Genomic DNA, 26,295 nt, shown 5'->3' on the forward strand with positions numbered 1-26,295 from the left:
AGTGGATATTAGTCGGTGTATATGTAACTGGCCGGTCAACGGTGTGTAGCCTGCAGTCCAGCTGATTCAAAGAGGGACGTGAGATGCTACAGGAACATGGGCAGTTCTCAAAAGGTGGTAAGGATTGGTGGTTCAAGGAGCGTACTCGCAATCGTGGTGACAGACCAGCTGTTGACCACTAGCGAGTAAATTGAGTGAACGATCGGGTCGCCGCTTTTTGACAGCTAGGCTACGTACCGAAGCTGTTGCTTGGCGGACTGGATCCTCTCGGAAGACTTGGGGCTCAATATGCTAGCTGAGGGCGATGTGCATGGTTTGGAGCGTGGAGTGTCTGAAGTGGACGATCCGACAGCGGGCACGTCGCGCCGAAGCAAGCCCCTGGCGATTTGAATAGCAATGATCGCGCTGCTGACGCAGTGGTTTCTTATTGTAGTCTCGCAGTGAAAGCAACTCCGTGGTGGACAATGGCAGGCCCTGGAAGGAGCGGCAGGGGCGTTGTGTGTCGCACGGATGCAAGAGGGGAAGTCGCGTAACGAACGGTTTGCAGGTTTGCTTTGAACTAAAGAGCGACGAGGAAAGAGACACAAGCAGCCAGCGTTTACGTGTTTGCAGCCAGCGACACAGAGCGCACGAGTGGTGATGAGGAACGATACACAGTACCGCGCTCCCACTTTCCTCAGGGCTTCGCGCCGCAAGAGTGCGCTAATCAGGGACCGACCTCACAAGGAAGGAGCGATCAAGGCGGGGTTCGCGATTGGTGGTGCATCAGGTGCCTCATGCATTTCTTAGATTGCTCCACCAGTCTCAATGAGGCAGTGCGCTAGCCCTCTGGAGCGCCCTTGCCGTTTGGCATCCTCGAAACGCTCTGGGATAGATTGCGAAACGCCGACTCTTGTGTGGCTTCCCTTGCTACGCGCGCCTCTGAGAGTGGCTGATGTGGAACCCAGGACAGGCAAACCCAGCACTCAAATTGATCGAAATGAATACGAAGTTCTGCTGATGCGGCGCCAGGCGTGGAACGAGCGGTTCGTCGAAGGGATCTGGCTGGCTGTGCCACATTCCGCGTCTGAGGCGGAGGCTAGGAAGGGGCCGCTGAGCTGCACTTTCACGGCCAATCCTCCGGAAGAACTGCGCAGTCGTCATCAATGTGCCCATCAGTCACTTCGGCAACGTCCATTGCTTCAGACAATGGAGTTTCGAAACTTTGAGGGTGGAAAAATTATCATTGGGAAGAAGTACCTTGCCATGGGGCTCTTATGCCTTATGCGGGCGGGCCGATGGCGGGGGTGTTGCGTAGTGGCGCGCTGTCAGCAGCTGTGGTGAACGACTGTGCACACCCAAGGACGTCTGGCTTTTGTGTGTTCTGACTACCATTGCACCGCAAGTGCCTTGTTCAATTTTCATAGTCGCGCTAGACCGTCGTCGTCGAAGTACAGAAGAGCGTCACAATTCAAAGACACTGCAACCCTCAAGAACGTTCAAGGACGTGATCGAATGTTGGGCAGCTTTTCGAATGTCACTGAAGCTTCTTGCAATTCTGCGAAGAACCAGGGCAAGGAGTTTCGCCGATAGGGTGCTACGAACAAAGGAGCGCCTTTGGGAGGTCCACATACTGGATATTTGTGCGCATGCATCGAAACCATACACTGTTCAAATCATCCGTGTCCTTAATATCTCTTCTTCAAGGCTGTACTTTGGCCACAATTGACAACGAGTACCCCAGCATCCAATACAGGTATACGACTCGCCAGTAGCCATGATTACGAGTCTGCTGATGCCGCTATGTCGCCCACCGCTACCAGTCTGACAGTCTGTACGTGCGGGCCGAACAAACGCGGAAGCCCCTTGTCGTTGCCCTACCGCTCAGGAGGTGAACGTCGGCTTTTTCGATTTTTGCTCAACATGAAACGCTCACTCAAAGATAGTACTGTGCAGGTTACGTTGCTCGTATCGACAAACGCTACTTTGCGAACAATTGCAAGGGCTGTGACCACTGCCCTTAGGTTTTCTGTTGGCCGCGATTGAAAATAAGACTGGTGGTTATCCTCGACCCGTCCAAAAGAGTCTGAGAAATATCCTCTGGCTCGAAGAAGATGTGTTCTGGAAGAGATGCAGTCACACAAACATCTGAAGGAAACGTTTTCCAGATGTCCTGAGCGTGGCGACTTTGCTGAAGAGGCCGGCAGCTTTCCTACCATTACTGGATTGTTGCACTTCCAGACGACGCCTTCTAAGATGCATTACCTTTCCCAGAGTCCTGCTTCACTCGGATCACAAGCTTGCCCTTCGATCGTCCAGTCTTCAGCTTCTCAAAAGCCTGCGGCGCGTTCTCCCAGTCGAAGACCCCGTCCAACACAGCCTTGATCTTACCCTCCTTCATCATTGCACCCAGCTGCTTCAAATCCCCGGGTACCGCCTTGGTCATAAGCATTTGATAAGACCTCTTTCCACCGCCTAGGAAACCAGGAACAAGCAAGTTGCTGGTGATCTGCGCAAAGCCACCAAGGCTGGGGTTTGCACCAATCTGAACAAATTTGCCCTTTGGAAGCAGGAAGGAGGCGGATTGCTTGTACAAGTTCGCTGGCGAGCCCACGTTGTCTACAGCGAGCTGGAATACGGGCCCCTTAGCGGCGAGAGCCTCAACGATGTCGGTGGTCTTGTAGTCGATGACCTCGTCCGCGCCGAGGCCCTCGCAAAGCTCGATGTTCCCTGTCGAGCATGTCGTTGTGACATGACATCCTAGAGCTTTCGCGATCTGAATACCGTAGACACCGGTACCACCTGAGCCTCCGTTGATGAAGACCTTATCGCCAGCCTTGACATTCGGCTTGATGGCCTGGTACTCGGTGAGCCCCACAATCCCCACACTCGCCGCATCCTCAATCTCAACACCATTCGGCAGACTCGTCAACATGTCTTGCGAGACACTGACATACTGCCCCAGGGTTCCGTTCGAGATAGCGCCGACCTTTGCGCCGAACACCCACTCCCCAATTTGGAAGGAGTCAACCTTGATTCCAGTTTTAGCGACTTTGCCGCAGAAGTCTGCGCCAGGTATGCACTTCAGCCCAAAGGCTGTCAAAGGCGCACTTTCAGTGACCTTGTAATCGACTGGATTGAGGGCCATGGCGTGAACCTCGACGAGGACTTCGAGATCGGTGATGGTGGGCTGGGTCGCGGCATCGTTAATCCTGAGGTTCTTCTCCACGGGGACGCCGTCGTATTGCCAGGCTTTCATGATCGGTCGCGACATGATGGAGCTGATTATGAGGACTCAGGAGGAAGTCGCGTGCTGGCAGTTGTTTATCTCGACGTCGCGCGTGCTATGTGCGCTGTGGCTTGGCATCATCTAACTGCAACGGCACAAGCGTCTGCTACCCTCCGTGAAGTTCAGCTGCGAACTCCTTTTCGACTCCATAGCCACAAACAAAGCTTTCCCTGGCATAAGAGGAGGGCTCCTTGTGTCGCAATATGGGTTGTGAGTGTCATCGATGATATCCTGATGATGAAATGGCAAGGCCAGGCTCGGCTACCAACCTTCCGCAGTCAGTGCCAGCTCCATGACTCAGGGGCGGCGCGCGAGATGCTGTCGCACAGACTGTTATGCCACACTATAACGTTGTCTTTAATATCAGCGAAGCAAATGGTATCGATCAACGAACATTCATCTTACGCGCGCCCTAGATTACAGAGCTCATTCCTCAGGGTCTGCTGGCCCGGGCCGCATGCATTGTCTGTGGTGGCAGTCGTGAAGACAGCTGATTTTAAGGACTTTCCAATGTTGAAAAAAAAATTATTGTCATGACACCGACGTGGCTCCCGTCCTGGCGTTGCCTAGGCATTCACTATACAGCTCTTTGATGGTGCCTAAACGACTCTGTACACCAACTTCTTTCCCGAAACCTTTCCGTCCTTCAGGTCATTCAACCCCTGCGGCACGCCTTCCAAGCCATCCCTCACAAGCGTCGGATGTGCCTTTATCTTTCCGCTGTTGAAAAGTTCCTCAGCCGCCTTCCAGTATTTGACACCAAATTCGTAGTCTTCTGGCTTGGCAGGCACCTTCTCGTTGAACTTCTCGCCCAGAGCTGTGTACCCGAAGGTCCAACCATGCTTCACATCCTGGCGCGGGAAATTCTTCAGCGGGCCTGGCAGTAAGCCAGAGTAGTGGCCGCCGGACGAACTGATAGCATCGCAGCAGATGTTCTCGCTCCCATGCTCGGCAATGCAGTCAAACGCCAACTTCAGCTTGTCATTGCTCGCCTTGCGGATCTTGGTGCCGCACTCGGGGTCGTTGTAGTCGAATATATGGTCCGCGCCGAGCTTCTTTACGAGATCGAAGTTATGTGGCGACGCGGTTGCGAAGACCTCTGCGCCAGAGAGCTTGGCGAATTGAACTGCTAGGGTTCCGGTGGCGGTTGACGCGCCGTAGATCAGTACCGGCGTGGGATCAGAGACCTTGGCTGGCGGGAGAGGTAGGCCGAGAGTTTGGTACAGACCCTGGCCAACGGTGGTGATGCCCACACCAAGCGTGGATGCATCTTCCCAGGAGACATTGTCTGCAATTTTGGCATGGATGCCTGCCTTCGCTTTGATGTGTTCGGCGAAGGCACCGTTGGTGTGGTCTGCTGGGTCTCCTCCACGCGCGAATCCGGCGACTCTATCGCCAACCTTGAGGTCCTTGACGCCCTTTCCGACTTCTTCAATAATGCCGGCGTAGTCACATCCTGCGATTGCTCCCTTTGAAGGAGTGTTCTCGATGCTCTTCCAGTCGGTAGGATTGAGGGCTACGGCCTTGGTTCTGACGACAATGAAGTTGTCCTGAACTTCTGGGAGGGGGACGTCGGAGCGGAGCTCTGAGACGCCCTGCGATACGTGGACCACGGCTTTTTGGGTGGACATTTCGCGAGTTTGTTCTTCGAGTCTTCTGGCCGTCAATTTGTTGTGTCAGTTATGATGATCGGCTAAGGAGATGTTTAGGTAGACTATGTAGCTCCCTATGATGTATGCACGCCCTTTAGCTCGACCGGCGACATCATAGGATTTGTCATCGGGGCTGCTGAGCACTTAGCCTGCTCTTTACTCGGATGAAGTATGTAAGAAGGCATCTTGCTGCAAAATGAACTAAATACGATAGGTTGAGAGGTATTACTCCGCTATTCACGCGTCGAAGTTCCGATGTAAGGCTTGAGGTAAGGCTGTACGAAGTACGTAAGGTCAGCGCAGGGCTGAGGTGAGGGCCTGTGCGCCGTGACGAAGCCGAGCCAGGGTCCAGCTTCGAACGCGTCTCGCCGTTGGGCTTCCTACGCGACCAAGTGAAATCAGCAGCGGCACACTCTTTACAATTCCAACTCTCACACTCGCTCGCAATTGTCCGTCATGGCCGACGAAGAAAAGGTCCTCCAACTATTTCCCGACCCACCGCCCTTCTTCAAGCACTTCACAACCGACAACCTCAAGCGCCTACAAGATATCGAGGACGAAGCCTCTCATGTCACCCAAGCCTCGAACGAAGTCGCAAACGCCGGCTCAAAGCTCTCGCCAGAGCAGATCCTCGCCCTCCCCACCGAACTTCGCTACCTCATCCCACCCCCGCCGCCCGCCGATGAGGAATCTTTCCACGTCTTTGGCGAAACAACAAAGAGCTCCGGCACAAAAAAATTCTCACAAGACATGTCCTGGATTGCCGACCGTTTAGGTGCCCCAGATCACACCCTCGACGACTGGAGGTACGCACAACTCTACCCTTCCTCCCCTTCCACCTCCGATTCGCATTCTGCAAATGCAAACATCGACCGTCAAGCGTATCTCAACCGCTTCAACCGCAGCTTGATCATCGAGTACATACGCCTTCTCGGCATCATCGCTTTGGACCCGACAAGTCCGGGCAAGAACGAGGTCTTGAAGCATATTCTGAATCTCGTGTGTAATATGCACAGCCTGATCAATGAGTATCGGCCTCATCAGGCGAGGGAGACGCTTATTAGGATCATGGAGGAGCAGGTTGCAAGGAAGAAGAAGGAGATTGAGGGTGTGAAGGGCATGAGGGAGAAAGTCAGGAGTGCGCTGGACGGCTTTGGGAAGGCTGTGCAAGCTACCGGGGAGGTAGAGAGCGGGGAAACTGGAGAGGTGCTCAAGAAGGATGGGCAGGACGACGCGCGGAAGCATGCGCAGAGAGATACGTGGGACGCTTTGGATGAGGTGCTGGGGCATTGAACGCACTGCATGCGGTTATCCACGACTCTTCTCCTCGAGGATGGGGCCAATAACATGGGTGCGACCCCTACGACCACAGTCCCTATCTCTCATGCGCCAACTAGAGACCGAGTTCTCACGACCCGGTCAGGACGATGACCATCGACTTCGCACACACAGCCGAAGCTGGTGCCGAAGCTGAAGCTGGAGCTGAATGCCAGCAACGGTCAAGTGTGAAGATTGGGCAACGGCAGCAGCGATGAGCGACAGCTTAGCACGGGCATTGGCATTGATATGCAGGGTGCAGACAGCTGTTTTTCGAACCTATAAAATGCTGGTCGAAAGACGCTGCGCCTTGACATGTGAAGTCAGCGTCAACAAAAGTGCTGAAGACGGGCCTTGCAATGCCAGAGATCGGAGCTGAGCATCTCGCTCAGCCTGGGCAATGGCATGGATGGCCCTGGTCAAGTATCAAGGACCACGGTTCACGGATGGCTTTGCCAAGGACTTGAGAATCCATGATCTTCCATGTCTTCTCAGCTCTCAGCCGTTTGCCTGACTACTCAAGGCCTTCGCGCACCGTGCGCGGTTCTCGCCAACATCCACCAATTAGCAGCGTGACGTCACCAGCGCTAGGACGGCTCTACCCTCACTTTCGTCATGTTTTAGCCCCTGTGTTCCCAACATTTAAGCTTTCGGTAAAACCTTCAAGGGTGTGTGACACAGAACTCGCGGTGTGAGCATGTGCTCAGATTCACGAGGCAGTCGCACCTGATCTGGTAATAACAGCTCAGCTCCGTTACCACTTGCATAAGCATATAGGCAAGAGCAGGCAAACAAGCATTCTTGCACAGTCAAAAAGATAATAGAAAATATCAGACTTTCCCTGAGCTTTGTCAGTCTCATCTTTACCTTTGCATCCCCTACACACATTTCTCATTCTATCGAATCCTCATCAACAAATACACGATGCCGGGCCCTACACCGAAGGGACCGTCCAAACGCCTCCTTGTTTTTTGCGATGGCACCTGGGTAAGCAAAAAACCTTGCAGTTCGGGTTGATTGACATTGCAGCTTACCGTATGCAGTGCGGTCGCGAAACCAACGTGGCTGGCGCGCCTCCCAGCAACATCCGAATGCTAGCAGACATGGTGGGAGATGTCCGATATGATGCCTCCATCAAGCGACCCGCAACAGTGCACTCAATCAGACCCCGCGCTGCCAACATCGTCGCAGGCTACCAGGAAGGTATAGGTCTTGACGGAACGTTCCTCGAGTACATCTGGAATGGTGCAACAGCCTCTGATATCGGCGACGAATGCGTGTCTGTCTACCGCTTTATTGTCGAACATTACACTGATGACCATGAGATTTGGCTATTTGGATTCAGCCGTGGGTCGTTCACCGTACGCTGCGTGGCTGGCATGATCAACAACTGCGGTATCATCCACCGTCAGCGAGATGCCTTTTCCTCAGAAGAGGTCGATCGTCTGTGCTACGAGATCTTCCGCACATACCGTTCAACCTTACCCATCGATGCTCCTCAGAGCGAGCAAAGCAAGAGAATGCGCCAAAATGCAAACAAAACCTGGCAAGTGAAGCAGCCCATCCGCTGCATGAGCGTCATCGACACAGTTGGTTCCCTTGGTATCCCTCGCCTCAACGCGGGTATCGGCATCGACTGGGCACCTTTCGAGTTCTTCGACCAGCACGTCTCAACTGTCGTGCAGCACGTCCGCCACGCTCCTGCCCTGCACGACAGGCTGTGGGCATTCCAGCCCTGTCTCGCTTTCCCCAGCAAAAAGGCAACAAACACAGTCGTTGAGCAAGTGTGGTTTCCTGGTGTGCACTATGATCTCGGTCGCCAAACCTTCCGCTTCATACGACAGCATCCAACAAATTACATTGAAGAGGCACTCGGCTGGTTGCCAGATCTGCTTAGTCGTACGATCTGGCCTAACGAAGTGCTCGCCGACAACGTGCTGAGGTGGATTCTGGAAGGCATTCGAGATGTAAACGATAGCGGCACCGCCATCATCCCCAATGTGGACGATAAGATTGCTGAGATCACCGCACGCATCGCCAACCCAAGACCGAACAGTACTGGGAGTGGCGATATCTACGGTAACATCATTGAGTTCGCACCCGCGGGTTTAATCATCGGGGGGATACAGAAGGTATCTGGCGCGATCACGTGGGGGCTGAACAAAGCATTTCCGAAGCTGGGAGACAACATCCAGGATCTACTTGGTATTCGCACGGTCATAAATGTCCTTACGGCGACGGCAGACCGGAGGATCCCTGGCTCTGCTGCCGACGTGAATGCGTACAGGGGACCTTTGAGCATCGCAGATAACGCACGCATGGCAGAGACCAACGAGTGGGGGAAGGCCAGGTACCCAAGCAAGACTTTCGAGAACCATGAACTGTGGACGGAGGTCTTTGGGGATGAGAGAGTTACGTAGTTTCATTCTCTTTGCGCTGCGACACAGGCGAGAGTCAGCACCAACGGAACCTCGACCGTTGCTAGCGCATTCGAGCATAAGCACAACGTCACTGACGCGGCCATGTGCGCTCGACTATGATACTAAATTGCAAGATCATATCAGCATACCACTTATCGTTCAGGAAACCTTGCATTGTTCTACCTACTCGAACAGCTCAAGAAGTAATATCGCACTGATGATCGCAGAACCCTACGTTTCGTGACGACCATGCATAATAGAACACAACGCTAAGTCCCATCTGAGTTCCGGTTTTTCTGACCACAAGACTGCAGACACGCGTATGCTTGCTTATCTTCAACACGCCTGCATCTTGCTGCCTACAGTAATCCCTAGGCGACATCTCCAGAGACCGATGCGCTGCTAATACATCGATTACAAGTAGTGGGGAAGCACAACATGCCAAGGTACTGATCCGTCGAACGACCCTCTATATATCTGTGAACATCATTCCATGACAAATCGGCCCAGCTCAACGAGCCTGCACAAACAACATATGAAGTGCAAGATGTGTGGACCCCAGATTGCTAGAATACATGGCTACGACCCATTGCCGTGCACACAAATAATAGTCACAGGCAGATTGACCTTGAAATTTGCATTACGGTATATGCTAGCCATGCAGCATTCGCGTAAATTTACGGTGCAGTGTGTATATATCGATGCTAAGCTCGGTGTACAGTTGTGGACCTCGATGGTGAAGGCGCCCAATTCCTTAAGCGGGATCTCTGGGGGAGGGAGTATGTCGTACTAGAGATGTGATGCGCGTGTTCGAGAGTGAAGACGGTGCAGGCTGTGGAGAGGATACTGGTATAAGTAATGAGTTATTCCCACACGGTGGTACGCTTTGCTGTTTGTCCGAATTGTTGCAAACAGTGTGGACACAAGCCATTCACCGTTGCTAACAGGGCGTATACGGCTACAGTAAAGGTTGATTGCCGTAACCTACAGCAAATATAGGCAACCTTAGCGTCCCGAAATCTACGTAGCATGTGTAACATACGAACAATAGCCGTAAATAGCCGTAATTGGCGTAGTAATGCAGTATTGCTGTGCACGTTATGAAGCTAAAAAGCAAAAACAATTGAATACAGTAGTGATCAGGGTGTGATCTGAACTAGTAAAAGTACAAAGTAGTGATATTGTTACTGCTATGAAGGCAGGCGTTAGCACAAAAGAGCTAACAGACTCTATTTCTAGCTTTACAACCCTAATAATTATACTTTAAAATAAACATTTAATTTTGGCGTAGTACTGCCGTACTACGCCTCAATCTACAGTTACCTCCTGTATGGCTACGGCTCAATATAATTACCACTGCTTACTGTTGCCTACTGCAGTACACCGTACCCGTAGAGTACAATACTACGTCCAGTTGGCAACGCTTGAGTCATTGCCGGACGTGTTGGATGGCATGTCGGTAGGACATGGCGCTAGCCTGTTAGTTTTGGCTTCTGTCTTGAGGCCTGCGTCGCGAGATTTGATGCAGAATCTGGGCTATCTGCGTGGTTATCTCAAAGGCTGCAGGCTTGCAAGATTGGTGTCTAGGACAGACTGCGCTCCTTCCAAACACGGTAGTTCGAATGCCGGATACTAGCGCAAGAAGTTTCATCAGCACGGCGTTAGTCTAGTATAAGTCAAAGGTCGTTGGGCGTCATAATAGAATCTCATGAGACGATTGGCAATGATAAGCGCAACTAACAAAGTTACGGGGTGACGAAGCAACAATTAGATCGTGTTTTATAGAGTGGATTTTGTAGTTAAAAGCTATTGTAAACTACTTTAAGATACTTTGCTTGAGCGTTTATCTAAGTATAATTTGATAATAATATCACAGGCAGGCTGCAGACTGTATCAAAGTTAAGATACCTCTAAGATCTTCTAGCATGATCAGGTTTTTGGCACGCCAGGGGGGAGGTTGGGTAGGTGAAAACAAAGGCGAATGTTACTTTGGCTGTGCAGATCTCGATTTGACAAGAATGTTCCGAAGTGTTGAGTGACAAAGAAAGAGTAATGCCAGAAAGCGCGCATGTTATGAAAGACAAAACTCGGATATGCGACGATCTGATCAGTGTACTATAGCCCTAGATCGTCTCTAGTCCTGCGGAGGCGTGACCACGATCAAAGGAAGGGGGAAACCCTTGTACTCAGTCTTGACCACCCAACACATCTCCAGCTCATACTCCTCCTCCTCAACAGTACCAGGCGTCTGCAGCATGACCGCAAACCTACACACCCTGTGAACAACGGCAGCGACCATGACGATTGTAAGAAGGTTGTTCGTCGCGTTGAGAACTTGAGACATGGATGATTGACAGAAGAGAGATGACGGTTGTATGGATTCAAGGATCGGGGCTGCTGCACAGAATATGTGCATTGGAGAGCACGGGATATCAGTGAAAAGGCCACATGCTAGGGTTGATTAACAATGTCGAGCCTGGAAGATTCGGGATTGTGATTGCACTTTGCTCTCACGAGAATAGTGCGCTGGTGAAAGGACATCGATCCATTACCTTGAATGTTAGATCTGACGCACGCGCCAATTGCCTAGATGTCATGTTCCGTTTAGTCGAGGAGTGGGCCTAAGGTATCAGATGCTCAACCTCGGAACGTGGTACTTCCAAGATTAATAGAATGAGTGGAAAATATACTCACTGAGATCCCGGACCTAAAGGTATTCTGTATTCAATCAAGGTCAAACATGTGATAGGATTGCTATGCGAAAAGTCAAAAGCGGAGAATGTCGGAGTGGCCAGGGACGATATAGTGGTCAAAGAGCGACAAGAAGATCCTTAAAGAACATCGACAGTGCAATATCTGGATAATTTCCAATCAAATGTAAATATTCACGCACTAAAAATGCAGTGCCATGGAAGACCGAGTTCTGACGACTGCGTAATGCTTAGACTTAGTGACCGCTTCCAACCCAGTTTCGTGACGTCTTTGTTTGCAGCCTCCACTTCACTGTCTGGCGGTCAGACACGAGGTCAGATGTGAAACGTACTTTGAAGAATGTCGAAGAGTTGGTGTTCTGAGTGGCAGAAGTCATGCCGTAGGTGGCAAATGGTTGAGGTGTTGGGTGTAGTGTGCTTGCGTGATGATCGTTGTTGATTGTGCCGTGCGCGTATTAAGCGTCAGGACAGCTTGAAAAGCACAAGGCTCGACTCTGTCCCGCATGGAAGTAGGTGAGTTCGTAGAGACTCTGTGGAAACGCAGCTGTAGAAGCCGCAAGAACAGAATAAAGGATTGATACAATGAATGGTCAGAAGGCTCCATCAGGATCACCGGCCGAGCAAGGAAAGACGTATCAAGAACAGAGAGATAGTTATCAGTTTTTTCTTCATCCTTATAAATTGTCTTTCGCGATTTACTACATCATCACGTACTGCAAGTTCAGTGCCAGAAGGTCGGGTTGTGTATAACCCTCAGTCTGTTTAGATGATAGGTCTTACTTCGATCCAGTCAGAGCCAAAACACTTACATTTACTAAAACAGAACTCCGTAGCTATGACTGTAGCGTTGTGAACCGATGTATGCAACGGCGTACAGGCCGAAGACGACAATGATCACGAAGGCGCGGGATCTCTGTTGTTGACGGCGGTAAAGGACGTTGCCTAGGTCCCGTATTCTGACTGGCTCACAGTGGCTGGAGGGGGTGTGCGGTATGCTAAATTCAGTTCACTGGCTTGGTCGACCTGAAGCTGATCGGGGTGTACCGTGTGCCCTCGCCTGGGCCCGGAAGGCGTCAAATTGCTCTTGAAGACGAGCCTGAGCATCTCGAAGGATCTGGTTCTGCGTCTGAAGCTCCTCAGTCTGTTTCCTCAGCTTGTGCACACGGCGAGCAAGGGGGCCCTTCTTGGTGCTGCGGACCTGGCTCTTGATCTTGACCAGGACGAGGAGGGCGAGGACGAGGAGCGCCAGGGGCACACCGAGAATGACGACGAAGGCCCAATTTGGGATGTCCTCGGCGTTCCCGGGAAGAACGTTCTGAAAGGTGGTTGACATCTGTGGTGTAGTGCGTTCGGGTGGTGATGGCCGGCGGTTGGGGCTTGGGCTCTGTTAATCAGAGAGGCTGCCAACAAAGGCCAGCAGTGAAGGCAACGAGAAGTTTGCTGAAAGCGATGGAAAGAGATTATCGAACCACCCGCGTGACTACATGCTCAACTAGCTCCAGCAACAGTGAGAACAGCCCATGGGACCCAGAGATAATCCAGTCAATAATTCCAACGCACTCGTACGCGTTCCGACATGACGGGCAAAAGCATCGGATAATTTAAGCGCAGAGTTACGACTACCAACTGTGACGCGCCGGCCTCGGGTCGCTTCTGGTAGTGTCATCGCATGCGCAGACGCGATATTGGGAACAGAGGCTCACCAGAGCCAACACCATGTCTCAGATGACCAGAGCTAACACCACGTCTCAGATGACCTAGAACCAGGGTAACGAATCTCGGCGTTAACACGATGTGTGCCTTAATGATTCCAAGCTCCGCAACCTGATCCGAGAGGCCGCTGGCCGTGTAAGCGAGCACGGCAGCGCGGTTGTTCTCGGCCGGCGTGCGGAAGACAAGCGGCGCGCACAGCGACAGACGCCCCAAAGACGAGGATGGTGAAATCCGATCGTGTCGTTGAGCGTGGCGATATCGGAAAACGCATGGGCGGTGCCGCGTGATTGTGCATTTGTAGTTGTATTTGTGATAGTCAGCGGACCTCGTGGTGTGCTTCAACGCGTTCGGCAACAGGAGAGGTGAGATGGGCCGGGCAGCGACGACTGACTCGTCGGCGGCTGTCCTCCTGAACAGGTGGGCTGGAGAAGTAGTGCAAATATTCAAGAACGATGGCCAGAGAAGAAATAGACTGATAGAAGAACGCTTGTGCAATGTAAAAAGACTCCAACGCTATGCCTGACAAAAGAAAACGCGGTCGCACTCTCACAGGTGCCTTTTTTAGTTGCTGAACGCCAGGACACGAGGCCATCGTGTTCCCAGCCGTATCTGCCATGTCCGTAGTGCCTGACAGATTGCCCGCTCTTCGGCCTCATCTCAGATCCAGCTGAGCTGACGAAGCTCGGCCCGTCTTCTTTCTTGTATTTCTTCCCCACCCGTCTCGCTCCGCTGCACAACACCGTTATGTGCCCCTCACCGCATCACCGTGGTGTAACGTCTGACTCTGGTAGCCCATCGACTCGTTATGCACCTGGTGCCATTAGCCCCGCTTCATCTACGCGCTGTACATCTCCTCTGCAATCACAAAATCAACGTACCGGCGCATAAGTCCCCTTCCCCCGCTCCTGCTCGCCCATATCCGCGCTCCATGCTTGCTCCTCGTCCTCCTCCAGTTTCCCGTAGTTGCCGCCGCGCGAGCGCTCCAGGCGCGGGATGAACGTCTTGTTGCGCGCGGACCGGCGCTTCTTGAGGAAGAGGAGCACGAGGATGATGATGAGGACGAGGATGATGGCGCCGACGATGAAGAAGACGACGGCCAGTGTGCCGGCGGCCTCGCTGTCATTTCGAGGTAGGAGTGGCATGGTTGGGGATGTGCGGGCGTCGTTCGATCGGGCGCTGGAGCCTTGTTTCTGGTGGCTCTTGAAAGTGTGCGAGGATCGTGAATTGCGGCCTTGCGTATGAGGACGGCGAGTGGGAATGGAGTGAGGAAGAATGCACAACGACGAGACGAAGGACACGAAGCTTCAGGAAGAACGAGAAGGTGCAAGAACTGCCAAAATCCAGGGTCTGGGGCGAGACAGTGTCTTAAAAGAGCCTCATCTCGTCTGGAGAAAGCACGAGCATCGTGTAGTGTTCTGTCTCCACAGTACTCAGACGTCCATGCGTATCCCCTTTCTCACAGCCACACAGATTAGCATCAGGGCGGATCTCGAAATACTTCATGTTGCGCACATGTTATGAATGGGACGTTTTCCTGCCGTCAAGACCAGTCGTCATTGTATCGAAGTCTACGAGTGTGTCATTGTTTCATGCAGGAGCCCTCCGCGAAAACACATGCACAATGAGCGGTCTGGAAGCATGGACCCAGTTCTAAGATTAGGTTGGGCGATCGGAAGGCTTATCTCCACTCTGGTCTCCACCGGCAACGGCCCGAGGCACCAGAGGATTTGGGCGGTGGTCTTTATTTCGCCGTGCGCCAACAGTGGATGGGTAAAGACTTGGGTGGAATGAACCCATATACGTGCAATTGGGATCAGGTGATGCGGGCGGGGACGGATCTGAGTGAGCGTGGCTTGGTTTCCGGTAGTAGCCGCTTCGTCGCCGCGTTGCTCCGGTGCTTGAAGTGAGTTGACTCGAATATCAATCTGCTCCGAGCCCTCTTGAGCACCCATCAAGCACGGAATGAGACGTGATAGAAACATCCTTTATTTGAAAGACCCCAAGGTCTTATAGCTTAAGCCGTCCCAAGCTTGGCCCTGATGCCAGCGATACTTGCCTGAAGAATACCCTTGAGCCCTCCAGCGGCCGTAGGAACCTCATCGGCGCCCACAAAGCGGCGAACCAGCAAGTTGAAGATATTGCCGAAACCAAGCGCCATGACTGTGCTGGTGAGGATGATGACGTTGTACGGCATACTGAAGTCAGGTGTTGGGAGGGGCAACAGGAGCGATGTCGTCCTGATGTAGATGCCTTTCTTGTCTGCGGCCTGAGGCAAAAGGATACGAATGACAGCCGGCGCGACATCGAAGCCTCGATTGGCATCGGGCGGGTATTCAGTGTAGCGGAGGATAGCCTTCTCGAACTCGTACGTCAGTGTAAGAGTGGATCCAGGTGGAATGACCATGCGTAGCTCTAGATGAGTGCCACGCTGCCTATCCAAAGCCGGTCTGTAGTATGTCTCCTTGATGGGAGTCTCGCTGGATGTGTCGACGTGAGCACGTAGTGTGTGCAGATAAGGCTTCATGAACCAAGGTAGCGACTCCAGGTAAACAAACTCGACCGCCTCGGTAGTCGAGGGGTTCCTGATAATCGCCTGTGTGCTGCCACGCTCCTGACCATGGCCGTTGATCGAGCGAGCAGCAAAAAGCGGAGGGTCTGAACGGACCAGTCCGGTCGTCATCTTTTGCTCTGGCAAGACAAGATCGAAATCTGCGCCGACTGGAAGCTTGTAGCAGCGAAGGGTGTCGGAGGCAAGCCTGCTCTCGCTGAACTCACCTCCAGACTTGGCATGTACGGTGCGTTCCGGCGGTACGTTGATGCACACACTGTTGCCGTCTTCAGCATCCTCGACCAAAGGACATGAACCCCTCAGAGGTCTTCCAAAAACTTCCTCGAGAGTCCACCCGGGCTCTGTCCCTCCCTTGTTCAAGGGGAAGCAGGTGTCGTGCGCATTGTATGCCTTGGACGTGTCGCACTCTATTTGGTCGATGGGGAGCGGACGAGGGATTGGATTGTCGCGAGGGCGCTTCGATCGAGCAATATCCAGGACCATGTCCACACTCTGTTCCATTTCCAACGAGCACTCGCCGGTTTCGAGGCCACAGATGGGACGCACGTCTATCGCCATGGTCTGGAACGAAGCGTCAAACAGTTTGTGGCCATCCAGGAGGCTGGAGATGCCAGCCTTGCCTTTGCAAGGCAGCAGCTTGAGGAAGGGCGTCAAGTTCTCGGTGCAGACGACCTCGTGGGGCAGGGTGCCGTGCAGCAGATGCAGGTTTGGCGCGTCTCGATGGTGGCCCTCCGGCGAGAAGGCCATGACGGGACGGATCGTCTTGGTGGCGTCGATGAAGTTCAGGGAGGCGCAGAAGAGGCCAGACAGCGCATTGGTGAGGGTGAGCCAGCGGGCAAATGCTCTGTCAGGGGTCAGTTGCGGTCAACACGTGTCCACGCAGTCTCCGTACTGCTCTTCGCTCTCAGCGGCAATCCACGCCCACAGCTCCACGCCGGTTCCTCCTTCTCTGGACCCCTGGTGCGGCCGGCGACCCCAGTTCTCGGCATCCCACCGCCCCACGCTGAATCGCAGGTGCAGCTCCTGCGCGTGGGCATGCTGCAGGATCTGGCCGAGCGATCTGGGCACATGGCGGAAGTTTTGCTGCGCGAACGAGGCTTGGCTCTCGTTGCTGCGGAAGTTGAACGACGCAAGGAGCGTGTCCTGCGGGAGAGGTCGAAGCAGGAGCTGCTCGTGGTAGTCCGACGCCGCCGAGGCGAACGCCGTGCAGGCGCTCAGCGCGAACAGGAGGCCGGAAGAACGCATTGCAGCATTGCAGCGCTCGCTTGCACCGAAGAGTGACGTGACGTAGACGCAATGGTGTTGCGGAGGTGAAGGTGCGTGCCGCACGTGATTGGCCAGGACGCTACCGGTAGCTTGGCGGGCCGTTGCAGTGGCAGGTCGACGGTCGGAGGTCGCAGGGCGAAGGGCGAAGGTCGCAGGGTCCACGGGTCGTGATTTCTCTTCGACGGCAGCCGCCAACCGCAGCCACCACCCGCAGCCGCCACCACACCAGCAGAGCGCAGACAGCAATTATAATGGCTGCCGCAGAGACGCGCAGGCTGCTTGGTGCGTATCGCGCTCGTGTTCTATGCTGAGTCATGCTGACAGACCTCAGAACAGCTCATGGGCGAGCAGCTCATGAGCGGCTCCGACCAGCGCGCACCGCAGCTCAGCATCACCGACCCCAAGGTCTGCCGCTCATATCTCGTCGGCAACTGCCCCCACGACCTCTTCACCAACACAAAGAACGAACTCGGCCCCTGCCCCAAGGCCCACAATGAAGCGCTCAAGACCGAGTACCAGGAGGCAGACGCAGACCAGAAGCGCCGTTGGGGCTTTGACTTTGACTACCTGCGCGACATGCAGCACCACATTGACGGCTGCAACCGCAAGATAGACCAGGCGCAGCGGCGCCTGGAAAAGACGCCCGAGGAGATTCGACAGACGAACGCTCTGGTAACCGTCTCCGGCTTCGTCCATTGGGACTTTGCTAACCGTGCCCTAGCTGAAATCGATCAACGAGCTGACCAAGTCCATCGACGCCGGCATGCTCGAGGTCCAGATCATGGGCGAGGAGGGCATGGTCAACATGGCCGTGCAAGAGTTCACCAAGGTCCGCATGAAGAAGGCGGAGAAGGAGGAGCGTGAAAGGGAGCTCAGGGCTCTCTCGGACACGGGCGGACCGTCAGGACATCAGAAGCTTCAGGTCTGTGACGTGTGCGGTGCCTATCTCAGTCGTCTTGACAATGATCGCCGATTAGCAGACCATTTCTACGGAAAGATGCACCTCGGCTATGCTCAGATGCGCAAGTCGTACGAATCCCTGCAAAAGGACCTCAAGGGCCGCGCTCCTCCCCGCGACGCATACCCATCACAGGGCGACGACCGAGCATCTGGCGGCTGGGGCGGCGGTGGCTATGGTGGAGGTGGAGGAGGCTACGGCGGCCGCGGTGGGCGGCGTGGTCGCGGAGGCAGAAGAGGAGGCTGGTAATGGTCTTTTGGTCCGGCGTTCAAGGTGTGTCAAGATGATTCCCAAACGGTCCAACTTACTACAGCATTATTGCGAGCGACACTGGACCTGCAACTTCTTTCAGCAGTGCTTGTACAACAGAGGCCGTCTACAAAGCCATTTGGAGCATGGAGCTCGCGACCTAGTCCAAATCAAAACCATGTACGCCTACACCATGACTCGTTTGGTCCATCTCTAACCTTGAACAAGGGACTGCGTGCAACTATGCATACTGCTCGGCAGGAGTCTTGACAGCCGAGAGTCTCCTGGATCGAGGGATACCAGTGAGTTGACATTTCGCTTGTCGCCCGTCGTCTCCTGGCCACTCGCTGAAGGCATACGCCCCGTCTCATTGCCCCGTCTCATTGCCCCGTCTCATTGCCCCGTCTCATTGCCCCGTCTCATTGCCCCATCTCATTGCCCCGTCTTATTTCCAGCTTCGTCATCAGTCATGCGTCCTTTTGCGTCTTCCCTGACATCTGCACGAGCGCTGTCCTCATCTCCATGAAACGGAACTCCCACCGCGGAGCCTTTGCACATATAAGCCTAGGCCCACCCGTATATGCACCGTCTTCTCAGTAAGTTCGTGAATGAGTTGTAGGAATGAAGTTGCTCGAGCACAAAGCCGCTGATCCTAACTCGTTGCACAAACTCGCTTCTGGTTTCGAGCCCCAGGAATGTAGCGTGGGTTGCATTTGTTGCATCAGTAGGATTTCCGCTCCCTACCCTGGCGAGAAATGCACGGCAGCCACGGCCTCGGATTCCGAGATAATGGTATATAACCAATAATCCGTATAAACCCTTGTTCAATGTTCAGCCTCCTTTCCCGACAACATGCATTCAGTCTGTCTTTTGTGGGGTCTTTTCACAGTCGCAGCCCAGCGTGCCACTGCACTCACGGCTAGCGTTCCAGGTGATTCTCGCGTAGACTAGCTACACATGCAGGCAGCTAACGCGCAAAGTGACCGACAATGTGCTTAACCTTGAAGTTGGAGACTCGTTTATGGGTGCTCTGACACCCTCCTCAGAGTACCTCGCCAGTCTGCGTCGCAATGCCAGGAGGAAGGTGAAACGCCAAAGTCCTTACAACGACTTCGATGCAGACGTTCAAGAAGACCTCGTCACCCTCGGTGGCAGAGTCTACATGACCAGAGTCACTCTTGGCGATCGAGTCTACTCTCTTGTCATCGACACGGGAAGCTCAGATACTTGGGCCGCGCAAGCAGGCCTGGTTTGCAAGAATGCGGCCGGCCAGACTGTCACGACTGCAGCCTGCAGATTCGGTCCGCTTTACAACACGACACTCTCGCAGAGCTACAAGGCGTACAATCCTCGACAGACATTCGCTGTCAATTACACCAGCGGTGAGTATCTGCAAGGCATACTAGCAACCGAGCTACTTGGTCTCGGAGATGTCGGCGCTGGATATGCTCCTCGTCAGATTGTCAACCAGACGATTGGCATTGTGCAGCAAGGATATTGGGACGGTGATAGTACCAGCAGTGGCTTGATGGGCCTTGCATATACCCGGCTCGCCAGCGGGAGCAGTTCAATCGGCTACGAGGCCGTCAGCTTCTCCCTGTAAGTCTTTTCATCACCCCCAACCCACACTCTTTCTGGCTGCTCCACGGCCTACACTATCCCGCTTTCCAGTCCTAACACACCACAGCTTCGACCAAGCCTACTACCCGCCCATCTTCTCCCTCGCACTCAACCGCACCCTAGTCTCAACCGTCACCAAAACTCAACCCTCCACAGCCCCCGGCGGCGTAATGGCCATCGGCGGCCTCCCCGACGTAAGCTACGACACAGCCTCGTGGGTGCAGACCAGCATCCTGCCCGTCAGTGCAAGCGTGTACACGTATTACAGCATCAGAATCGATGGCTTCCGCATCATCGCGCCGACGGGGTCCACCGTGTCGCCGCAAAACTACGCCGCCAGGGGCCAAAACATCATCGTCGACAGCGGAACCACGCTGATCTATTTCCCAGACAGAGTCGCGGATTACATCGCCTCTCTGTTCCAGCCCGCGGCGACGTACAACGAAGACTCGAGGCTGTACATTGTTGACTGCGCGGCGGTTGCGCCGCGCGTCGGCGTCACGGTCGCGGGCACCACGTACTTCATCAGCTCCGATGATCTTATGAACCGCGGCAGTGGGGCTGTGGGGGGTCCGGGAACGGGAGCGGGGACGGGGCAGTGTGTGCTTGCTGTGCAGAGGACGGAGGGGGGCGCTGCTGTGCTGGGGGACAGCTGGTTGAAGAACGTGCTGATTGTTTTTGACCTGGGGGCGAACAAGGTCAGGATTGCTCGGAGGGAGGTGTACTGACTGCTCCGCTGAGATATGTGGTATTGGGCGCCGTTGCTCAGCGCCCTCGAGCAAGTGGAGACAGGAGAAGGGGGGAGTCTAGTCCTCACATCCGTCCAACTACACACACCTCCCCCCGGTGCATCTCTCCTTTCACTTCCCCCGCCCATCCTCACTCAGCAGTGACTCCGCACGCCTCCTTTCACTCCCCCATCCCCCGCACCTCGCCCTTATATCCCCGGCAGTGCTTCTCCACCCCCTCTCCACCCTTCACGCAACTGCACACCCTCACACCCCTCTCAGCCATGACTTGGTGCTGTTCGCGCTCGTCGCTGTGTTGATTGTGGGCGGGGGGGGGGAGGGGTGGGTTTGAACTCTGATCGCAGGGGTGGGCTAGAACTTTGATCGCAGGGGTGGGCTGGAACAGGGAGATGTGCCAGCGAGATGATGAGGCGGCGAGCGAGCGAGATGAGTGGATTCGTTAGGGCGGCGGACTGATAGATGTAGTTTTACTATCTACTATCCCCCCTCCCCACCCACCCATTACGAGCTGAATAGACTGTAGTCCGTATATCAATAGACTGTAGTCCGTATATCCTGAGCGTACATCCCCCCTGACTGCAACCCCAACCGTCCATATCACCACACTACACTACACCGGCATCACTGATCCCGTTCGACGAGACCGAAACCAGAGCCGCAGCGCTCATCACGGGGTGCGAGGCCGTGCGACTTTGTGAAAGTGGTAGCGGGACTGGAGCGGGGAGAAGGAGTGCTCTGGCTCAGGGAAGAGGGTAGAACGCGCAGTGCGATTGCACGACATCGTGGGCTGTGGGATCGTGTTTAGGACCGCGGTGGACAACGCGAGGGTGGGCTCATGTACTCGGTAAGAACAGGGGACCAAGGCACCACCAGCCCAACAGAATTCAGTTACGTATCTCGAGTTCCTTCGCCGCACGCATCCGCACAGCCAAAGCCGGGAAGCACGACGCCCGCCTAGATAGTATAGACACTATAGATTGAAGGGAGGAGTATAAGGCACAAACATATCTCCATGGATCAGAATCATCGTAACCCCCCCGCACGTGTCAACCGAGCACGCTCTGCAACGCCAAAAAAAAAAAAAGCCAAAAAAAAAAAAAAACACTAGCCCCCAGAAATCCAAAATGGTTTGTTTGTCGAATGCTCAACCGCTGAAGAGGCTTGGCTTGCATGCAGCATACGTCGTGTGCGCGCACGATTCAACGCTCTGCACTGCTGTCTAGAGATGCACATCCGACGTTTGTGGTTTTTGCTCGGACTCGTCGATGCGGGCCGTGCGCGGTACGCCATGTGTAGTCGCTTGAACGCGGGACATGTAGATCCGAAGCTTCATGGGTCCTGCAGCACGCATGCATGACCAACGCAAAGTCTCAATGGCCGGCTCAGCGATGCGCAACCGACCCGATCAGAACGCCTCCGTTTTTCCGTACCACTCAGCGTACGACTCGGTGCTGATAAGCGAAGACGCATTGGTACTGATATGCGCTGCAGCTTTTCCTAGGTTCCTGGATGAGATACACCCAGGCCTTGGAAAGACACAGATCACATACCGCCCTTCTTCTTCTTCTCATCGGCTCTTGCCTTTCGCGCAGACAACACAAGCGGTGCGAGGGTGTTGAGCGGCTCTGATGTCTGTATGAAGGGATGCTGGCTCGCGTCAATGTCAACTCGTCACTAAAGGGGAGCATGTACGTACCACAAGAAGATCATGGGCGCTGGCGCGCTTGTCAGGATCCACCTTCAGCGAGAAGCCTAAAAAGTCGCGGAGAACTGGCGACAGAGCGTGCTCCTCCTTGATCTGAGGTGTGCCGTTCGTGGCGATGAGCCACAGCGCGCGCAAAGGACTCTCGTTGAGGTACGGCGGCTCTCCCTCAATCATCTCGATAGCCATGATGCCCAGTGACCAAATGTCGACCTTGCGACCGTACTCCTTGCGAGTGACAACTTCTGGCGCCATCCAGTACGGCGTACCAACCATGGTCGTGCGCTTGTTGTGGTGCTCGTTGATTTGAGCGCAGAATCCAAAATCGGTGAGCTTGATGTTGCCCTCGAGTGACAAAAGGATGTTGTCGGACTTGATGTCGCGGTGAATGACGCCCTTGGAGTGCAGGTGCTGGAGGCCGTGGAGAACCTCCCTGCAGACTGCCGCAATCTGGCCTTCCGACATGATGTTGAACGTGACCACGTCGGTCAAGCTGCCTCCCTCCATGTACTCCATGACAACCCACAGGTCACCACGCACGAGGAAACTGTCCATGAAGTTGACAATGTTCTTGTGCCTGCTGTCCTTCATGACCAGAATCTCGTTGATAATCAGGTCCTTCTTGGGCTGCTGCTCCAGGTTCATCTGCTTGATGGCTACGCATTTGTTGGAGCAATTCTCGTAAGCCATGTAGACACCACCGGAGGCGCCCTGGCCAATCTTGTTGAGCTGGCGGTAAAGCGTGGTGGGATCTGCGTTTGTGCAGATGGCGTTGAGCTTGGCGACGATATCCGGGCCCTGGCTTTGCCTCGGTCGCTGCCGTGGTCGAGCCTGCGCTTGAGGCGGCGCTGGGCCTGCACGAGCCTGCTGCGATGGGAGAGGAATGTTCTGCGGATCCATCTGCTGCGCGAGCAGCTGCTGCGGCGAGGGCTGCACGTGTGCAGGGGGCCCATGGTGGAAGGGCTGCGCTTGTGGCGCCTTCTGGCTGACGCTTCGGCCAAGATGGGGCGGCTGGTGCTTGTGGCTGTTCATCGAATGCTGGACTGCGGCCATGGCCTGGGCCTGCTGCTGCTGGTACTGCTGCGCGGGCGAGATGGCAGTCTGGCTGCTGCTGGGCGACTCAAAGTGCGGAGGCGTCCCACCCGTGGTGTTTGCGCGGCTTCGCGGCGCTGAAGAAGTGCCATAGGCGCTGTCCGTGGCCTGGGGAGAGGCGTAGACGACCGGGGGCGCATCGTTCTTCGGACGGAGTTGCTGGGAGGCGACCTGGGGTGCCGTCGGCGCAGCACGCGAGGGCACGAGGTTGGCCGAGCCTGCCGCAGCGCCCGGCGGGCGGGGAGCAGGTCGGTTGGGCATGACGGAGCCATTGGCCTGGGGCGTGTTCGACACGGGCGACGTCAGGCTGCGGGGCAGAGGGACTGGGGGCGGGGCGCGGGGGTTCTCGAAGCTGTCGTGCTCGTTGCGCGGGAAGCGCGGGCTCTGCGGCGGGCTGAGCGGCTGGGGTGCTCCGTAGGCGGGGTTGAGCGACTGGTGGTGGGGGTGCGCGGCGCCCATCTTCTCCCAGACTTCGTCCTCGCCGTTCTTCTCCGCGTTGGTCTTGTAGAAGTTGACAACGTCCATGGCGGCCTGGGGGTGCTGCTTCTGCTCCTGCTCGGTGATGCCGTTCTGCTGGAGCATGCGCTGCCATTCCTTGGGGAGGCCCTGGACCGAGTTAGCTACGGGATGCAGTCGAGGGCCGTCAGAGCGGGCATCTCATCAGGGCTCGGGACAACGCCTACCGTAAACTCGCCCGTCTCGTTGTCGATGCTGACGTGGGTGACGTGCATGGGGTTCGTCGGCGTCGAGATGGTCGGGCGGCGCGGCGAGCCCAGCATGTTGCTCATGAAGGCGCTAAAGGTACTCTTCTTCTTGCCGCTGTCGCGGGCGCGACCCTTGAGGCCATCGCCGTCGTCGCTGTAGCGGTTGCGCGGGCTCTTGGTGCCCGACGGCGGCGTCTCCATCTTGCGGGCAAGCTGCTGGAACGAGGTGCTCTGGCGCAGGCGCGGGCTCTTCTTGAACCGCGGGGGCTGGCTGCCGTCGGCCGTGTGCGAGTGCTGCGGGCCCGGCGGGCGGAGCGGCTTGGAGTGGGCGCCGGCGACAATGTTGGTGAAGCTGTCGCCGACTAGCTCGTGGCCGGACGGTAGGCGGGTCGGCGGGGCGTCGTGGAAGCCGTATGCGCCGCTGGCGTCGACGGTGCGGCTCTCGGTCAGCGGCGTGAGGAGCGAGGGCGAGCGGCGCAGGCTGCTGGCCGACGAGGCGGAATGGGCAGGGTGGCTGCTGCCGCTGCTGCTGCTGCTGCCGGCGGACACGCCAAGACCCTGCAAGGCGGCGGACTGGCTGCTGCTGCTGGGCTGGCTGCCGGAGCGGTCAAAGTACGACGCGGCGCTGGGGGCGCGCTTCAGCTGGCCGGCGGTGCTGTACTTGTTATTGTAGCTGACGGGCGGCGGGGCGCGGGCTCGAGTCTTCTTGGACAGCCGTCGCGCCTTGCTGTCTGTCCGCGGGTCGTCCATGACCACTCAGTGCTGGCGTGTGGGCGTGCTGACCCCGGGCTGCCAGCGTGTACCACGCTGCGGGCCAGGACCGTCCAGTAACGGCCAGGCAGGAGCCAGTCACAGCGTGCAGGCGGCGCGGCGAATCGCAGAGGGGCAGGCAGGCGAGGCAGGCGAGGCAGGCGAGGCGGGCGAGGCGGGCAACAGTCCAGGACGCGGGCAGAGTGCAACAATGGCTGGGGAGCTGGTAGGGAACTTGTCACTGGCTCGACGACGCGGTCGAGGGACAGCCGGCGCACATTTCAACCACGGCCTGCACAGCCTGCACAGCCCTGCACAGACAGCAGCCGACACGGCGTCTCTGCTGCTGCTAGCCAAACCGCCGACGGGGCCAACTGGGGCTGCCAGGCCTTGCGCTCGTCATCTCCACACGACGTCAAAATGAGTTTCACCTTGGCCCGCCCATCTCATTTCCAGCATCGCCGCCATGTGCCGGCTAAACGGCGTGTGCAGCACCGCAGCAGCTAGGGAGCCGTACGAGCACTCTACTCTGCGCCTAGGCCTCCACGGGCAGCGCTCGACACGTGCTCCGGTGTAACGTCGAACACGGCTATAGTCTTGAGAGCCCGCACTGGAGAGTCGGCCATTAATGATTCACCTTGCTGCTGCTGCTGCTGCTGCTACTGCTGCTGCTGCTGCTGCTGCTACTGCTGCTGCTGCTGCTGCTGCAAGGCACAGCATCAAAAGCAGCGCACACATAACCTTCTGAGCCCATGAAACGCGCCATGCAGACTGCAGACACCCGCACCTCGCCAGCGCAGCCTTCAGTAGCACCAAGATCCGCATGTGCAACTGTCAAACTCTGCAGACGAGACATGCGGTCATCTGTCAGGCACGCAGCAGCGCCTTGCCATCCAGCATCGTCCAAACACGCAGAACACGGCAGCAGCAACCTCACCTGCGACACAGCACGTTGTACGCGCACAAACCCTTGCGTTCCCAATCCGCGCTGGCGCAAGAGGAATTCAAACGCCCGCGGCCAAGCACCACCCTTCCGCCGCGGCAACGGCCCTTTTGCCGCACGCCACCCACGCACGCCAACCGCTCCGGCGAGCGTCACAGCCAACGTCCCGGAACCCGCTGATCTGTGAGGAAAACCACACACGCGGACCTGCCTCGAGTGCACGACCGCCGATCTCCAGGTCCATCGAGTTCTGGCCTCGAAAGCTGCGAGATTTCCAGGCGAGGGGCCGCTAAGCTAGCGAGATGGTGGATGGGGGGGGAGGCGGTATGGTCATTTCGGAGTGTCGACCCGGTTCTGGAGTGTTGTGTGATGTGTGACGCAGCTGCAGGTACGAACCAGATCGTATTCCCAACGTCCGCAGGTCGTCATTATTACCTATCGGCGCCAACCGTTGCTAAGCTTGATGCTCGACTGTGATTTACTAGCTACTGGCCTTGTTGTGCTTGACGTGCGACATGTGATGTTTTCCATTGATACCTGCATATTGCCTTGTCGCCGTCTTGTTGCTGTCTTGTTGCTATCTTGTTGCTGTCTTGTTGCTATCTTGTTGCT

General features: G+C 55.6%; 10 protein-coding genes across 10 annotated transcripts in view; 5 read left to right on the plus strand and 5 right to left on the minus strand.

Annotated features, from left to right (window-relative positions):
* The first annotated feature begins 399 nt into the window (after nucleotides 1–399).
* Nucleotides 400–1,418, plus strand: M421DRAFT_228104 (uncharacterized protein). Its single transcript, XM_033588383.1, has one exon. The coding sequence runs from the start codon at nucleotides 808–810 to the stop codon at nucleotides 1,321–1,323; it is 516 nt and encodes a 171-aa protein (XP_033446205.1). The 5' UTR covers nucleotides 400–807; the 3' UTR covers nucleotides 1,324–1,418.
* An 812-nt stretch (nucleotides 1,419–2,230) lies between these two features.
* Nucleotides 2,231–3,238, minus strand: M421DRAFT_68783 (reticulon-4-interacting protein 1, mitochondrial precursor; the record flags this gene model as incomplete). Its single annotated transcript, XM_033596553.1, has 1 exon — nucleotides 2,231–3,238. One exon carries the CDS (start codon nucleotides 3,236–3,238, stop codon nucleotides 2,231–2,233), a length of 1,008 nt encoding a protein of 335 aa, XP_033446206.1.
* A 412-nt stretch (nucleotides 3,239–3,650) lies between these two features.
* On the minus strand, nucleotides 3,651–5,190 carry M421DRAFT_423235 (zinc-binding oxidoreductase ToxD). The gene has a single exon (XM_033593396.1). It carries the CDS (start codon nucleotides 4,897–4,899, stop codon nucleotides 3,868–3,870), a length of 1,032 nt encoding a protein of 343 aa, XP_033446207.1. The 5' UTR covers nucleotides 4,900–5,190; the 3' UTR covers nucleotides 3,651–3,867.
* On the plus strand, nucleotides 5,139–6,462 carry M421DRAFT_228129 (mediator of RNA polymerase II transcription subunit 7). The gene has a single exon (XM_033588384.1). The coding sequence runs from the start codon at nucleotides 5,377–5,379 to the stop codon at nucleotides 6,211–6,213; it is 837 nt and encodes a 278-aa protein (XP_033446208.1). The 5' UTR covers nucleotides 5,139–5,376; the 3' UTR covers nucleotides 6,214–6,462.
* Nucleotides 6,463–7,161: 699 nt separating this feature from the next.
* On the plus strand, nucleotides 7,162–8,657 carry M421DRAFT_68554 (uncharacterized protein; the record flags this gene model as incomplete). Its single annotated transcript, XM_033596533.1, has 2 exons — nucleotides 7,162–7,224; nucleotides 7,281–8,657. The coding sequence occupies 2 exons, from the start codon at nucleotides 7,162–7,164 to the stop codon at nucleotides 8,655–8,657; spliced, it is 1,440 nt and encodes a 479-aa protein (XP_033446209.1).
* Nucleotides 8,658–12,374: 3,717 nt separating this feature from the next.
* Nucleotides 12,375–14,223, minus strand: M421DRAFT_94336 (uncharacterized protein; the record flags this gene model as incomplete). The annotated part of the gene is made up of 5 exons (XM_033598199.1): nucleotides 12,375–12,752; nucleotides 12,945–13,021; nucleotides 13,072–13,503; nucleotides 13,632–13,788; nucleotides 13,960–14,223. The coding sequence occupies 5 exons, from the start codon at nucleotides 14,221–14,223 to the stop codon at nucleotides 12,375–12,377; spliced, it is 1,308 nt and encodes a 435-aa protein (XP_033446210.1).
* Nucleotides 14,224–15,095: 872 nt separating this feature from the next.
* Nucleotides 15,096–16,895, minus strand: M421DRAFT_68762 (GPI transamidase component GPI16 precursor; the record flags this gene model as incomplete). The annotated part of the gene is made up of 2 exons (XM_033596550.1): nucleotides 15,096–16,494; nucleotides 16,543–16,895. The coding sequence occupies 2 exons, from the start codon at nucleotides 16,893–16,895 to the stop codon at nucleotides 15,096–15,098; spliced, it is 1,752 nt and encodes a 583-aa protein (XP_033446211.1).
* Nucleotides 16,896–16,999: 104 nt separating this feature from the next.
* On the plus strand, nucleotides 17,000–18,458 carry M421DRAFT_228207 (LUC7-domain-containing protein). Its single transcript, XM_033588385.1, has 4 exons — nucleotides 17,000–17,198; nucleotides 17,248–17,588; nucleotides 17,638–18,303; nucleotides 18,352–18,458. Exons 1-3 carry the CDS (start codon nucleotides 17,168–17,170, stop codon nucleotides 18,121–18,123), a joined length of 858 nt encoding a protein of 285 aa, XP_033446212.1. The 5' UTR covers nucleotides 17,000–17,167; the 3' UTR covers nucleotides 18,124–18,303; nucleotides 18,352–18,458.
* A 517-nt stretch (nucleotides 18,459–18,975) lies between these two features.
* Nucleotides 18,976–20,471, plus strand: M421DRAFT_102817 (acid protease; the record flags this gene model as incomplete). Its single annotated transcript, XM_033586831.1, has 3 exons — nucleotides 18,976–19,054; nucleotides 19,245–19,722; nucleotides 19,811–20,471. The coding sequence occupies 3 exons, from the start codon at nucleotides 18,976–18,978 to the stop codon at nucleotides 20,469–20,471; spliced, it is 1,218 nt and encodes a 405-aa protein (XP_033446213.1).
* Nucleotides 20,472–22,034: 1,563 nt separating this feature from the next.
* M421DRAFT_68545 (Pkinase-domain-containing protein) overlaps nucleotides 22,035–26,295 on the minus strand; it is a gene marked incomplete at both ends in the record, with an annotated part of 4,668 nt that continues 407 nt past the window's right edge. Inside the window, 3 exons of the mRNA XM_033596530.1 lie at nucleotides 22,035–22,139; nucleotides 22,189–23,892; nucleotides 23,970–24,356. Coding sequence (XP_033446214.1) covers nucleotides 22,035–22,139; nucleotides 22,189–23,892; nucleotides 23,970–24,356 — 2,196 coding nt within the window. The remainder of the gene's footprint in view (nucleotides 22,140–22,188; nucleotides 23,893–23,969; nucleotides 24,357–26,295) is intronic.

Source organism: Didymella exigua (assembly GCF_010094145.1).
Source record: "Didymella exigua CBS 183.55 unplaced genomic scaffold M421scaffold_25, whole genome shotgun sequence".
NCBI lineage: Eukaryota > Fungi > Ascomycota > Dothideomycetes > Pleosporales > Didymellaceae > Didymella > Didymella exigua.